The 14,749-nt window shown below is 41.8% G+C and overlaps 1 protein-coding gene across 9 annotated transcripts in view; it reads right to left on the reverse strand.

Moving 5' to 3' along the window:
- Positions 1-14,749, reverse strand: part of magixa (MAGI family member, X-linked a) — a 62,622-nt gene that overhangs the window by 28,688 nt on the left and 19,185 nt on the right. For 5 of the 9 annotated variants that reach the window (XM_026153457.1, XM_026153458.1, XM_026153459.1 and 2 more), the window contains exons 1-5: positions 9,622-10,564; positions 5,599-5,650; positions 5,271-5,517; positions 4,301-4,417; positions 2,279-2,398 (exon numbers count right to left, since the gene is read on the reverse strand). In XM_026153457.1, coding sequence (XP_026009242.1) covers positions 2,279-2,398; positions 4,301-4,417; positions 5,271-5,517; positions 5,599-5,640 — 526 coding nt within the window. In that variant the 5' untranslated portion in view covers positions 5,641-5,650; positions 9,622-10,564. Of the gene's footprint in view, positions 1-2,278; positions 2,399-4,300; positions 4,418-5,270; positions 5,518-5,598; positions 8,508-9,621; positions 10,565-14,749 lie in introns of those variants that run through there. The other 4 variants (XM_026153455.1, XM_026153454.1, XM_026153456.1 and 1 more) reach the window with 4 other exon arrangements.

A 14,749-nucleotide genomic window follows, 5' to 3' on the forward strand; every position in this document is an offset into this window, starting at 1 on the left:
GGGCCATTCTAACACATGGATATGTTTTGTTTTAAACCATCCCATTGTTGCCCTGGCTTTATGTTTAGGGTCGTTGATGCTGGAAGCTGAACCTCCGCCCCAGTCTCAAGTCTTTTGCAGACTCCAAGAGGTTTTCTTCCAAGATTGCCCTGTATTTGGCTCCATCCATCTTCCCATCAACTCTGACCAGCTTCCCTGTCCCTGCTGAAGAGAAGCACGACGGCAAACTGCAAACGGGACTTCTTATGGTTTTCTGTTAACAATGGCTTTCTTCTTGCCACTCTTCCATAAAGGCCAACTTTGTGCAGTGCACGACTAATAGTTGTCCTATGGACAGATTCCCCCACCTGAGCTGTAGATCTCTGCAGCTCGTCCAGAGTCACCATGGGCCTCTTGGCTGCATTTCTGATCAGCGCTCTCCTTGTTCGGCCTGTGAGTTTAGGTGGACGGCCTTGTCTTGATAGGTTTACAGTTGTGCCATACTCCTTCCATTTCTGAATGATGGCTTGAACAGTGCTCCGTGGGATGTTCAGGGCTTGGGAAATCTTTTTGTAGCCTAATAATAATAATAATGGATTGGATTTATATAGCGCTTTTCAAGGCACCCAAAGCGCTTTACAATACCACTATTCATTCACTCTCACATTCATACACTGGTGGAGGCAGCTACAGTTGTAGCCACAGCTGCCCTGGGGCAGACTGACAGAAGCCAGGCTGCCATATCGCGCCATCGGCCCCTCTGGCCAACACCAGTAGTAGTAAGCCTGCTTTAAATGTCTCAATAACTTTATCCCTGACCTGTCTGGTGTGTTCTTTGGACTTCATGGTGTTGTTGCTCCCAATATTCTCTTAGACAACCTCTGAGGCCGTCACAGAGCAGCTGTATTTGTACTGACATTAGATTACACACAGGTGCATCTATTTAGTCATTAGCACTCATCAGGCAATGTCTATGGGCAACTGACTGCACTCAGACCAAAGGGGGCTGAATAATTACGCACACCCCACTTTTCAGTTATTTATTTGTAAAAAATGTTTGGAATCATGTCTGATTTTCGTTCCACTTCTCACGTGTGCACCACTTTGTGTTGGTCTTTCACGTGGAATTCCAATAAAATTGATTCATGTTTGTGGCTGTAATGTGACAAAATGTGGGAAAGTTCAAGGGGACCGAATACTTTTGCAAGCCACTGTATGTGGCTTGCTGGAGATCGTGTTGTAGGGTCCTGGCGGTGCTCCTAATAGCCCGTGTCCTGGTATCTCTTCCACACTCTTTGGCCTGTGTTTCCTTGTGACGGCACGTATCTCATCCTAGATGAGGTGAAATATCCGTGTAACTATGATTGGTCTGCAAGTATTGTCTCGTGACACTGACAGTGACGAGGACATAAACAGAAAGCAAAATTAGAGAAAAATCAGCCCGGAGGGATGAGGAGAAATCAATGACCTGCGAAACCGTTTCCTCTTTGGAGGTCGTCATGTTGTTGCTCTCCAGAGCGCCTGTTCTCACTTTGATTTGCACCAAAGCAGCTGAAAAGCATTCAGAGTGGTTTGTGCTTCCGGCTGATGTCCCTGAGGGTTATCTGACTTTGTGGTGGACTGTGATGATCAAGTGATCCCTTAATTTCTTTGAGCTGTCTTTCTCAGATCATCCGCTTGCCTTCCTGTGGCCCCAATTTGTGTTAATTTGAGATTTTATACCTACTGTTGTATCAGCTTTTTAAAATTAAGCTTTACACCAACCAGCGCAATTTCAGTTTCTTATACGAGGATTAAACAAAACAATTAATCAAATTGTATGAATACTGAATCATCTAATAATGTGAAGGCACAGCAGTCTTTTGTTTTGAAATGTTTTCAACAGGAACTGAAAATAGATCAACTGTCAAATTAAAATGTTCGGGAGCATTAGTGAGAGACGCAGAGACGCATCGTTCGGTGTGAAACAGACTCTATGTGTGAATTCTGTTTCTATTTTAGTTTCATTAATCCCATCAGATTAATACGGTGGAGTGCTGTGTGGGGGGAGGACAGAGGGGGAGGCAAGTTTCATTTCTGAGGTTTGGAGGATTAGAGACACAAAATCCTCTTTTCCTCATGCCTCCTCCAAAAAAAACAAAAAACAAGCCCGAACACAGTTTAAATTAGTCATTCCACACTGTAAAAAACATCACACCGTGATGAATAAATCACACTTTTCATTCACTGGAGTTTCATATAATCTGAGTACATTTTCATTACACTGCAGTATTCCTAAGGGTGTGTTTGTTTTCCTTACCTTTGAATTTGCCGCTCTCCAGCAGAGCTCCGGACTCCTCCAGAGAGAAAAATTCCTCGATGGAGACAAAGTTGTAGTCCACACCTGAAATCTCTCCATCTCGAGGCTGCCTGGTCGTACCTTCAGGGAGGGCAGAGTCATGTGATCACTGGGTGTACGCTGGACAGGTTTTGTGTTGTTGGAGAAAGTGAATCAGAAGATGAGGGTACAAACAAGGGTATGTTCTTCCTAAAGATGGCACGATACCACTTTTTTAAGTCTGATACCGATATCATAAATTTTGCCGATACCGATATGAATCCGATATCGTGTTTTTTAATCAATAAAACTGTTTTTTAATATCTTGCTGCTTTTTGTATAAGTTCATACTCAAGTTTAAATAAACAACAACACTAAAGCTATTCTGTTATACCTGTATGTAAAAAATACAACAAAATATTTCATAGTTCAGCAATACTGATCAATCTAATAAACTTAAACCTGCTCCATCCTCCCTATTCTGGTATTTTAAAGAGTACTTAGCAGAAATATTAAGCAACCTAACTAATAGGGTTGCAAACTCCCAGCAAAAAAAATAGGGAACCACCCCCCACCCTCCACCTCATGATGCTTAATCGACGTAATCAACTTTAATTTGATGCAGTGTGAAAAAAGATGCACAGAAATAAATTATTTTTCAAGAATAATGAAATATATTCAACATCTTTCTTCTACAGAAGTGCAGACTGCACAGATGGTACCTTCCCAAAGGAAAAAGTACTATAGCTTACTAGGGTATATTAGACTTAACAGTTACTATATACAGTAATTGACTTCTATTCATTTTACATCAAATTAAAACTTTGGGTGTAAAATTCAGATAATTATTTATTAAAAGCTAGACATTTTAAATGAGAATAAGAAAGAAAAGTATGTCTTTGTGCCCCCTTTTCCCTGTTCATGCCCTATCGGCCCCCCTGGCTAAACTTTGCTAGATCCGCCCCTGCACAGTTACCAGCCGTCAGCTGTAGAAAAAGATCCTGGTGTAGAAAGTAATATTAAATAAATTCTAACAACAGCTTATCAAGGTTAAACGTGCTGCTGTTGTTCAGTCGCTGGTTTCCTCTTTCTGGCACGAAGTGGACCAAAAACAAACAAGAGAGACGGACTCGTGACAGAAAAGCCGATCAGCTGATCATTGATCAGTTTCATGATTGAAGTAGCAGCAGGAGAGGGAGGGAGAGAGAAGAGGCAGTCACTCCATATATCGGTTGTTAAACTTAACGCGCGAATGCTTTACAAACATTCAGAGATGAACTTACACACTTGCTTTACTTCTCTCTGGGATCACTTCCTCGGAGATGAAATGCTGGTTTGGTAGCGAGGCTACAAATACACACAGCCGCTCTATCACGTGAGCACACTGCTCCGACGTGCTACGGTTATGAGCCGAGTTACGCCGTGTCGCAAGTTTTGTGAGGTGCTTTTCTGATATTTAATGGATCGGATTACATTTTTTATTTCTCTCCGATATCCGATCCAGTAATTTAGGTCAGTATCGGACCGATACTGATATGTAATATCGGATCGGTCCATCTCTAGTTCTTCCTATCTTGGTGGGGACCAAAATCTGAAATCTTACTGTGGGGACCACAGTCTCAGTCCCCACGGGGTTGAAGGCATTTTTCACACTCAAAATGTGGTTTTAGTGTCAGGGTTACAATTGGGTTATGGTTAGGTGTAGAGATAGTTGGATTCAGTTCTCTTTTACTAAAGCGTTTAATGCACAGTCCTGGGGGGTCGCTGGATCATCCGGACACTCCTTTAAAGTTCCTGTTCCTGCTCCACTTCTCTTTCCCTCAACGGTCATCTTTGGCGTTGTACTGGGGTAAGGGTTAGGCATTCATTTTTGATGGTTAGGGTAAGTGGCTGGAGAAACCATTATGTCAATGAGATTTCCCCACGAGGATAGCAACACCAGACTGTGTGTGTGTGTGTGTGTGTGCGTGCAGGTGTGTGTGTGTGCGTGCAGGTGTGTCTTACAGGGCACGGCGCGCAGGTACAGGTTCTCCCTGATGAGCTGCTGCAGCTGACTGTCCATGGAGCCCGGCGTGAAACACTTACTGAGGTACAACCTGAGGTCTTTACACAGAGATGAACCTGGGACACACACACACACACACACACACACACACAGAAATACAGGATATGATGTCACAGTCATGCAGCACGTGCCATTATGCTGAACTTGAGAACAGTTTTGAATTACCTCTATTTCACTCCGTTGCTTATATCTTAAACTGCCGCATACTCCTCACTACACTGATTTGACAACTGCAGGAAGTAGTTTCTTTTCAGAATAAAATGTTACATGAAAGTACAGTTAGCTTATTATAACCGAAAAGAAGTGTCTCTTTGGCCGTGTCTCCTCGACTGAAGCTGACTAAATCTTTGTTGATAATCACAGTTTTGCTTTTTTGTCTTTAATAATAATGACAAAAATACTGGCGTGCGCCAATGATACCCGTCAGCCTCCCAGTAGATACCATACATATGGTATCAATTTCAAAATCCTGCATCGCCTTGTTCTCAAGTTATCACATTCAAAAGAATTTAAGAAAGCTTGACCTCTGACCTTGAGGTCACCTTTTACAGCTGAGGGGTGAAAAATGATGTCAGATAAAACCAAATCATGAGATTCAAGATTCAAACAAGATAAAAACAACTGAAAGAGTTATTAAGCAGTGCAGATTACTCTTCTTTCAGTCAGCCAGTAATTAACTTATATTATTATATATATTTGTTTTAGCTTCATAAAAATCCCTTTGAGCATCTCAATGTGAACATTACACGTGTCAGGTTAATGAGACATTTTATGGAGCCCGTTTCAGCCAATAAAGACAAACAAATAAGAAGTGAAATAAGTGACCAATTTTCCTTCTTTTATGTTTTCCAGATGAACAAACTAAACATCAAACATCCCCATCAGGTCATTAACAAACTTTTCTCTCACCTGGTGAGACAGTCTTGATTCTGATTGGATGAGGACAGGAGTTCAGGACTCCTCTGACATCACCAAGGGTCATTCCCAACACAGGTGTCCCTCCAATCTCCAGGATGATGTCGCCCACCGTGGGTCCGCCCCCGGGGGCGGCCGTGACGAACGGGAACTCGCCATAGTCAGCCCCGCCCCCGATGGCCAGCCCCAGCTCCCCCGAGCCACCGGTGCCGCCGCCCAGCGGGACGAAGCTCTCCTGCACCTGCAGACGACACAGAGGATGAAGTTCTCACAGGAAATGGTTCACCTCCGTTGTCACTGCAGGCGTTGCACGTTTCAGTACCTTGGAGCGCCAGTGCAGCTTCTTCACCGTCGCTTTAGACATGGCGGCTGAGCTGCAGACACAAGAACACAGGAAGTCACTGAGCGAGCTCAACAGCAGACTTCATCGGCTCATGCTGACAGGTGATCTGAACTAAACGCTGGCAGAATGACTCTGATCATTCTGTGAGCAGTTCAGCTGTAGCTGCTCCGTGAAGCAGATCTCCACACGTCAAGAAAAACTGATAATTTAACTTCTGCCCTGACAGCAACTCAGATTTACATTCTTGGATTAAAATTCAGATCCAGTTCTTCAGTTTTCCAATTAACTGATCCATCAATGTGTCACTGTTTTCTGCCAGAGAGGACTCGGAAAGATTGAAGCGGACGACAGTAATTTGGATAAATAGCTTTCGTATCTTACTTGAACGATAATGCAGTCTTTTTTAAATTCTTCTTCTTGTTATTAGTTTTAAGCTACAAATGTGCTGCAGTTGACATCTCGTGACATCCACCCACTACTCAGAGCCTCAGGATTTTAAGGACCAGACCAGAAGTTGATTCTGGAAAACTCAAGTTTGCGTTTTCCTTCCAGCAGAAAAATCAGAAGTGTTGTTTCCTCATTATTGACATAGGATGCATTGGAAGCTTCCTTACCCCCTAACAAGCCTCCTACTTTGATTCTTTAACTTCTTGCTATCTAACTAGGATTCATCCTAAATCTTTAATAGGACAGGAACCTTCTTTCCCCACTTCTATTCATGACTTACCTTCTTCTTTCCTTACTACAGGAAGCTCATTTTCTCCTATTTATTTGACTAGGAAACTTCTTTACCCTTACTTTCCTAGCCTCCTCACTCAAAAGGCAAAACAAGGTGTCTAAGAAACTTCTTTCCTTCTTTGTTTCCTTTAGAAGAAGAAGATTCTGTGTCCTCATACCCTTACTAGAAGGAAAGACCTTGTCTTTTTTGCGTCCTTGCTCAGTAAAACTTCTAAACTGCCGACCACGAGACATTTTTGTTGTGCCGCATTTTAATTTTGACCCCGAGCAGCAGAAAAACATGTCATCGGCAGAGTTCAGCTTCCTGTTTGAGACCAGCTCCTCCACAGACTCATCGACTCGCTGCTCCAGTCTGAGGGAACAGCAGATGGTGGCAGACAGCAGGGAGCCACACACACAGTCACAGCGTTAAACACAATCATATACACACTCATGTATGCACAAACACAGACTCGTCACTGCCACCGTTGCATTTATACACAGTTATACCCACAGGGAAACACACACACACACACACACGGGCACATACACAGGCTACCAGACGTAGTACATTAAATATGGATGAGCATATGTGAATGTGGGAGTCAGTGAAGAAACAAACAACGTCGTCCCTGAGCAGCAATTCACAATCTGAGCCTCAAAATTTATCTGACTGACAAAAACACAAGCAAGGAAGCTTTCCTGGAAGTGAGGACATGAGGCAGCTTATTTTAGGGATTAAAGAGAGAAGGAGACGAGGGGACAGCAAGGCTTCCTGGCTTGGAAGCGTGGAAGGAGGTTTGAATGTAGGCAGCTCCACAAACCTACTCTAATGAGGTTATTACAGAAAGACCTTCAGCTAAATGTTTATATGAAACGACCCATGCAATTCAATTTTTTTACAAGGTGCGATTAAAAAGTTCCAGGGATAGTTGCATAAAATTCAAAAAGCCAAGGCTGATTAAAATTTAGCCACTCACGATTCAAGGTCATCTTCGTTCCAGAGCCAACATCCTGTCCTGACCGCTCAGTTCAACAATTCACCACAGACCTCACACTTAAATGGACCTGAGCTAGATGTTGTGTGGAGGCTCATCAATGCTGATGAGAGCTGTGTCTGCAGCTACAACCGAGAAGTTTTCAGATCCACAGTTTCTACACCCAAAGGTGAGGAGTCAAGCATCTTTTATTTTGAAATTCGCGCTCTAGCACACCATCAGTGATGAGACTGACGACTTTACATTAAGTACAAACAAGCACTGAGATGCTATCTTAACGCCTGCACCTCTCAGTTCCTGTGACTTCAGCCACCTCTGGCCCAGTGGTGAAGATCCATCAAGGACCAAAAAAGTGATGTTTTAAGCTCAATCATGTAGCTGTTTTGATTACAGCTCGTTCATTAGTACAGATCAGTAGAGAAGGTGTCTGTCTCCCGAATCCTTAGCCTGTTCCCCAGAAGAGGGGCGTGAAAGCTGAAGGCTCTGCCTCCCATTCATCTTTTAAATATCCTGCAAACCCTCAGTCTCAGAGCGAAGTGTATAAAACATATTGTCTGCAATAGACTGCGACCAGTCAGAGCCGTACCCCACCTTTAGCCCTGTGACAGCTGGGATACACTCCAGCTCCACCTTAACTGGATAAGCAGAAGACAATAGATGGCCACAGTCATCTCAATAAAGCTTCATCACGTAAGGTAAGGACCCTAAAACATTAGAGAGAGAAGCCCAGTGAGCAGCATGTGGTGAGCGTAGGGGAGAAAACCTCCAGCATAACCCGGCTCACGAAGCAGCAGCCATCTGCTGCGACTGACTGGAGGGAGGGAAAAGAGGATCACAGAGAAACAACTCACAAACTACCTGAACTAACTCACAACCTCTTTGGATGTGGTAATGGAGCCGGAGAAGTTAATGATGTAAAGAAGGTAATGGGAATGTAAAGAAGGAGTTAAGGAAGGAAATGAGGATGTGAATAAAGTAGCAAGGAGGTTAAAAAAAAAGGCAGTGAGGAGCTACAAATAGTAGCAAAGAATTAAAGAAGGTAATGATGAGGTAAAGAAGGTTGTGAGGAGACATATTAGGCAGCACAGAGTTAGAGAGGTAAGAAATAAAGAGGTAAGAAATGTACCGAGGATTTAACCCTCCTGCCATCCTTTAAAAAACTCACACCCATCACCCTAGGGACCATTCTCAGCCACGCCATAAAAAGACCATATATCCATATTTTATTCCACTTTAAATTAGCCAACCTTGTAAAACTACTTCTCCCTGAAATATTCATGTAAAGTTTTAATTATATTTTCGTTGTTTTAACCCTTCAAATCCCAGTGTTATTACATGAGCGCCCTGTGTTATAAGCCCCAAAAACCAAAAAACGAAACTAAATATTTCCACAAAAAACCAGTTGAAGTAATATGTGATTGTCATTATAAGTAGGCCTTTAGATGGACCAAAGATTGGCACCAACATACATTTTGACCTGCCATTATTTTTTTTGCATTTTTTTTGCAATTTAAAAATTAAAACTTCAAGGCCCTGAGTCTTCATTGACATCCAAGAAAAGAAGAAAAAATAAAATCATATGATGATAATTTGGGGTTGAAAAATAGCGTTTATAATGGAAGTCAATGGGCAGAAAATGGTCCCCAGGGTGATGGGTGTGGGGATTTCTGCTGCTCAGCCATTTTAGGCTGATTTAAGGAATTCACACTGGAATATTAACATTGACAGGTAAAAACTATCCTGTGGCAAGTTTGGTTATATTCCACTGAACACAGTGGAAATGGCAGCCATTTAACACATAGCAGTGGCACAAAAAGGTCCCAAGAAGGCAGGAGGGTTAAAGAAGGCAGTGAGAAGGCAAATAGGTTAGTGAGGTGATAAATAAGACAGAAAGGAATTAAAGAATAGAGTGAGGATGTAAATAAAGTGACAAGAAAGTGAATAAGGTAGCGAGGAGAGAAGGAAAGGATGAGATAAAGAAGGCAGCGAGGTGCAAAAGAAGGTTGCAAGAAGGTAAATAAAGAGAGAATTAAAGCAGAGGATGCACAGAGCTGTGGTGAATGGATCTGGAGGCTGAGCCGTGTTTGTCAGGATGTGCGGTGACACTCGTCGCAGCGTGAGCTCGACATGTGCCGCTATTAACACATCATTAACACATGCTCGCTCGCCCCTACTCCAGTCCCCTCTCTCCCTTTCACTTCCTGGCTGCCACCTCTTTCGCTTTGGTCGTACAAAATAAAAGCCTTTCCCAACACTCGGTGGTTTGACTCGAGCGTGTGTGGCGTACCTTTACAAATCAACGCTGTGAGCTGCTGCGCGTTCAGCTGCCATCTCCAACTATCTCAGCAGCCGTGTTGGTGTCTCTTTCTCCTCTTAGCTCCTTGGTTTTCCTCTTTAATCCTCTTCTACTTGTGTCCCTCGCTCGTTTTCACTTCCGTGGCCTCTTTTGCTGATAAGCCTGGTCAGGGTTCACAGCGTGATGTAAGTCAGAGTGTGTTTAGGGAGTGGACTCATTGCTCGCGTTATGTACATGTGTTTACAGGAATGTGTGCGTCCTTCTAAAGAAAGCGTCGGTGAGGCAAGCAAACAGTTTTGTGACCTTCAATGAGGGGTAATAAACACTCGAGACAACCCTCACTGATCGTTTATTCACGCTAAAGCCTGAGAGAAGCTCAAGTTTTCCACAGCTCACTATAACAGGCTTACACACACACGTCAGTCAAAACACAACGCCATATAAAGTAGTCATATCGCAGCTGGATATTTACTGTACTTTTACTACACATTTATTGTAGGACACTTGGGATGTATGCAAGCGAGCATTTGATATCAGTTTACTCATAGTCAGATTTTTGTCAGGTAGTTATTTTAGGTACAAAAACAAAATGTTTTGTTTGAGTTTTCTTCAGAGAATAATTCATAAGTAGGAGATTATTCCTGGGTTGGAACGCTGAAGGTAAATCAGGGTAAGACACACCCTTAGTTAGTTACAAATCCCACATAAATGTCATATTTTTTCTTACATCTGTATGCTGATTTCTTGTAACAGCATCTTTCTGTTGTCAGTAATTAAAATATTTTTGATCCTATTTCTAATGTCTCTTATAGAATCTCTTCTCTCTGTCCTTGACCCAAGCATTGCAAATTATGGGTGGGTGGGTCATCTTATTTGGTTTATCTACTTTTTGGCTCTGTGAGCGAACTCGTCGGGCCAGGACTCTGCAGTCTATTTACACCTACAGGCCAGTGGACTCTCTTTCAAGGATGAGGATGTAACATCCTGGACAGGGAGGAACGCTGGTTTGAACACGGAGTCAAAGAGGAGATTTATGTGAAAAGGGAAAGACCATCTCTGAATCGAGGAGGGGGCCTAAGGGTACATCTGTCACCATCTTACAATGCTGTGATTGCAGTCATTCCCCAACTCTCTGTGAATGGTTCTCATGGCCATTGATCAATGGCGTTTGATCAATGGCCATGACAATTTGCATATTAATGATGAAGGAACTGACCTCTCAGCCCTTTGTTCCTGTAGGCTGGTTTCAGTCATTATGCAAATGTACTGTTTATAAGATTGGAGAAACCTGAGTGACGAAACGTTTCTCCCACTGAAAACGCTTCGTCCAGATGAACAGAATCAACTTTTTGGGATTTGATTGTAATTATTTGTTTACTACAAAACAATATCAATGAATTAACAAAGAGAAAGCGCATTCTGTCACGTCCCTTGGTTTCAGAGCCAGGGTTTTGAGTTTTGGGGCTCTGGGGTTTCTTTAGTTTGGTACTTTTGGTTTTCTTTGGATTAAGGTTATGTGTCTGCATTGTTGGAATTTAGTGTTGTGTTATTTCTTAGTGTTTGCGTGTCATGTTTATTGCCTGATACCTTATATAAGTGCTGTATGCTATAATTTCATGCCTTCTGTTCTGGAGATCCTTGTGTTTATTTAGTAAATTCCCCTTTGTGTTCTTCTATTCTTGACTTTTGTCTTTGTATTTCTGTCTCCCTTGTGTTCTTCGTTCAGCTGTGTCTTGCCTTTATTTTGGTAATTGTTGCCATCTGTGTCTTCTGTTCTGATTACTTCCCCCTGCCTCATTTTGTTTATAACCTTATAACCTTACTCCTCAATATCTTCTGTGTTCAGTATTGTATCAGTTCAATGCAATTTTATCTATATAGCACCAAATCATAGCAACGGCTACCTCACGGTCCTAAAATAAAAATACAGGGAAAAGAAAATCGTCTGCATTAGCCATGTGTTCCCACCTCAGTATTCCAGGTGTCCAAGCCTACATAGAGCTTTCTGGTTCTGTATATTTTCATATTTGTATTTAAAAATATAAGATCCGTTTCAGCTTGATTCCTGCCTCCAGTGTGCTGCATGACTCTAAATGTAGAAAAACCACCAATATTCTGGTTGGACAACTGGACAAACTCTGTATGTCTGCTGTCATGCTGGCTGTATCTATACCTGTCATGTACTGTGTGTGGCAGGCAGCAATGGTGGACCCAAAGTGCAGACTAAACTCAGATGTATTGCTACACAGTTGAAAAATAGACTTAAACTGGAACTATTAACAAGGCTGAAACAGGCAGCACACACAACATGGAACCAGGGAGATCGCAACACAGACCAAGGAAAACACAGAGGGAGCAATCAGGGAATGGGAGACAGGAGGGAAACACAGCTGGGACAAATCAGAGCTAATGAGACAAAGTGGACAGGGACTATCAAAATAAGACAGGACTGAACAGACTGAACTCAAGACACGCAAGCTTAACACTCGAGACTGGAGGAATGAAACCGAGACGAGAGTCACAAAACACAAGACACGGCTAGAGGGAGGTAAACATAATTACTGACAGCAAACAACCTAACATAAACCACTCAGAGAACCTAAACTTAGAATATACCTTTAACCCTTCAGACAAAGAAAACTAGAACATAATGAAATAAACAAACTCAAAGAACCAAAGACACAAAACACCGGGTCGACGACCCAGGCACCCTAACAATGATTCTATTAAAAGTCAGCAAAAACATGACAATCAACACAAAGCACCATCCTATAAACATGAAATGAAAGCATCAGATGTGTGTGCTCTTCCTGTGTCACGCTGCCTAAAGGAGAAGAAGTTTTAAACTGGAAGTTTTTTCCACTTTATAGCAAAATAATCACAGATATTTGATTTTGTCTTCTTTTTCTCAACGGTCAAGTGTAGGTGTTGTGAGAAGGAGAGTGGGTGGCATTGGAATTGGCAATCAGCAATGAAACTAACTAATAAGCAGTCATGAATTATTAATCAGTTTGATTATTAATTTTATTGCATTTGTTCCTTCAAGTCAGTTTAATATCATGTTGATAACTGAAGCATGGTCAGAGTCATATGCAGCTGTGTAGGCTTCCTATGCTTAAAGCAGCTCGTGTGTTGAAAAGCCCACTGTCTCCGTGCGAGCTGAACGAGGATGTGTGGAGGTTGGTGGTGAAGGAACTCATTTGAGAGAACAAATTACTAATTTGATCCTTAATTCCTTCTGCTGTCCTCTGCCTGCAGTTTCGGAGTGTGATGTTCTGTGTGAGTGGATTAATATTCAGCAGGTCATATGTATGTCAGTCACTCACTGAGATCCTTGAAGTGCAGGGATGTGAGGATGCTCGCTTCGCTGTGGCCTCGTTTCCTTTTCTTTGTGTCTAACTGTATGTAACCCATTTTCATCCTGTCTGTGTGTGCATGTGTGTGTGTGTGTGCGTGCATGCGTGCGTGCGTGTAGATGCTGACTGACATTTCAGTGTCTCTAATGAGGCTGGAGATCTTCTGGCTCTGCACTTTAAAACTAGCCATGACAGTGAAAAACAGTCCTAATATTCAAACAGGAGAAGAAATGTCTCGGGAAAAAAATCACCTCCAGTTAAAAATGTGTCAGCTCAAATAGATCCACAGCATTTGTGCAAAACAGGAAATATCTGCACACTCTTTGGCTCCAAAAATAATTGAATTCATTCAATACTGTTCTTACAAAGCCATGTTTGAATTCAGCAGGACCTTCTTCAGAGAAAAGAAAGATTCTTTTGCAGGAGCACTCACCAGTTCAACTCTCTCATCTGTCGCCAACAGGTAGAAGGAGAAAGAGACAGCACTGTTTTTCATTATCAAACTCTGAAAGTGCTTCTTTAGTTACAAACAATAGCATAGAGGGTTTTTTTTTTTTTAAAAAAAAAGCCTCCTCGTGTATGGGCAGAAATCTGTGCCATCAGAAACTGAATTTGAATGAGTTCAATTTGAATTTGAATTGCTCAGATTGAATCTGAATTGTAACTTGAATAAATGCTTTTGAAAACTGAATTTGAATTAGTCTAATTTGAAATTGAATTTATGGTTTGAAAATGATCATCACTAAATTGAAATTGAATTTTATATTTTGAAAATGAATTGATTTGCTTTGAAACTGCATTTTATCCTTTAAAAATTCAGCTCTCGAATAATTTCAGTTTCACTTCACACCATTCAGTTTCAGTTCTACAATTCAATTTCAGTTCCAAAATTCAGTTTTTTGGAACTTACATCCGGTTCCGGTTCAAGCGCAGATTAATAGAACTACGTTTTACTAGCGGACCGAAAGTGTTACTGATGGGAATCTACAGCGTCTTGAGCTGAATTAAGACTCCAGAAGTCATTTCATGTCAAATGACCAGCGGATAAACTCTCAGGTTGGTAATAAATGTATTACATGTATAAGAACAAGCCTCAAGTTAACAAATGATAGCCGTATAGTAACTTTTATGCTTATTGAAGCTGCTAGCTAAAAACGCTAATTTAGCGTAGTTTGCCCTGAATTCAGCTTTGACAAACAAATATGATCGACTGTTTCTAGTAGAATTCCAAAGTTGTCATCTTGGACCCTCTCAGAGTACCCCCTCTGTATGCTTGCAGAGACCCCTACAGTAGGGAAACATGCAAAACGGTGCCCAAACCTTTGTGTTTTAGCTTTATTTATGTCTTACACAGCATCCCAACTCTTTAGCTAACTTAATAACTTTAGCTAACTTAATAACTTTAGCTAAAGTGAATAGTTAGTCTAAATCATTAGTGCAGCATTACTGGGTCACCTCTGTTTGAAGTGATATACAACTATCAGTGTTTAACTACCATAATAATTCTTAGGGTACTGAGTGCATGCTTAATTAGATTTTTTTTTTTTAAAGCATACTGCTCCATTACTATGTTTGACAGGCTGAAGTTATCGGGTCACCTCCTAAATCGACCATCTTTTACAGGTGTTTTGTGCCAGAAATGGAGTGTCCACTGAAGACTGAAGATACTGAATCTCTACGCCTTGCCATCCATCCCTCTTGTGCCTTCATCTAGACAAGAGACATTAACTTAACCACTCTCATATGCTCTGTACCTACATCAC

The sequence above is a fragment of the Astatotilapia calliptera genome, chromosome 20 (genome assembly GCF_900246225.1).
Source record: "Astatotilapia calliptera chromosome 20, fAstCal1.2, whole genome shotgun sequence".
NCBI classification, from domain to species: Eukaryota; Metazoa; Chordata; class Actinopteri; order Cichliformes; family Cichlidae; genus Astatotilapia; species Astatotilapia calliptera.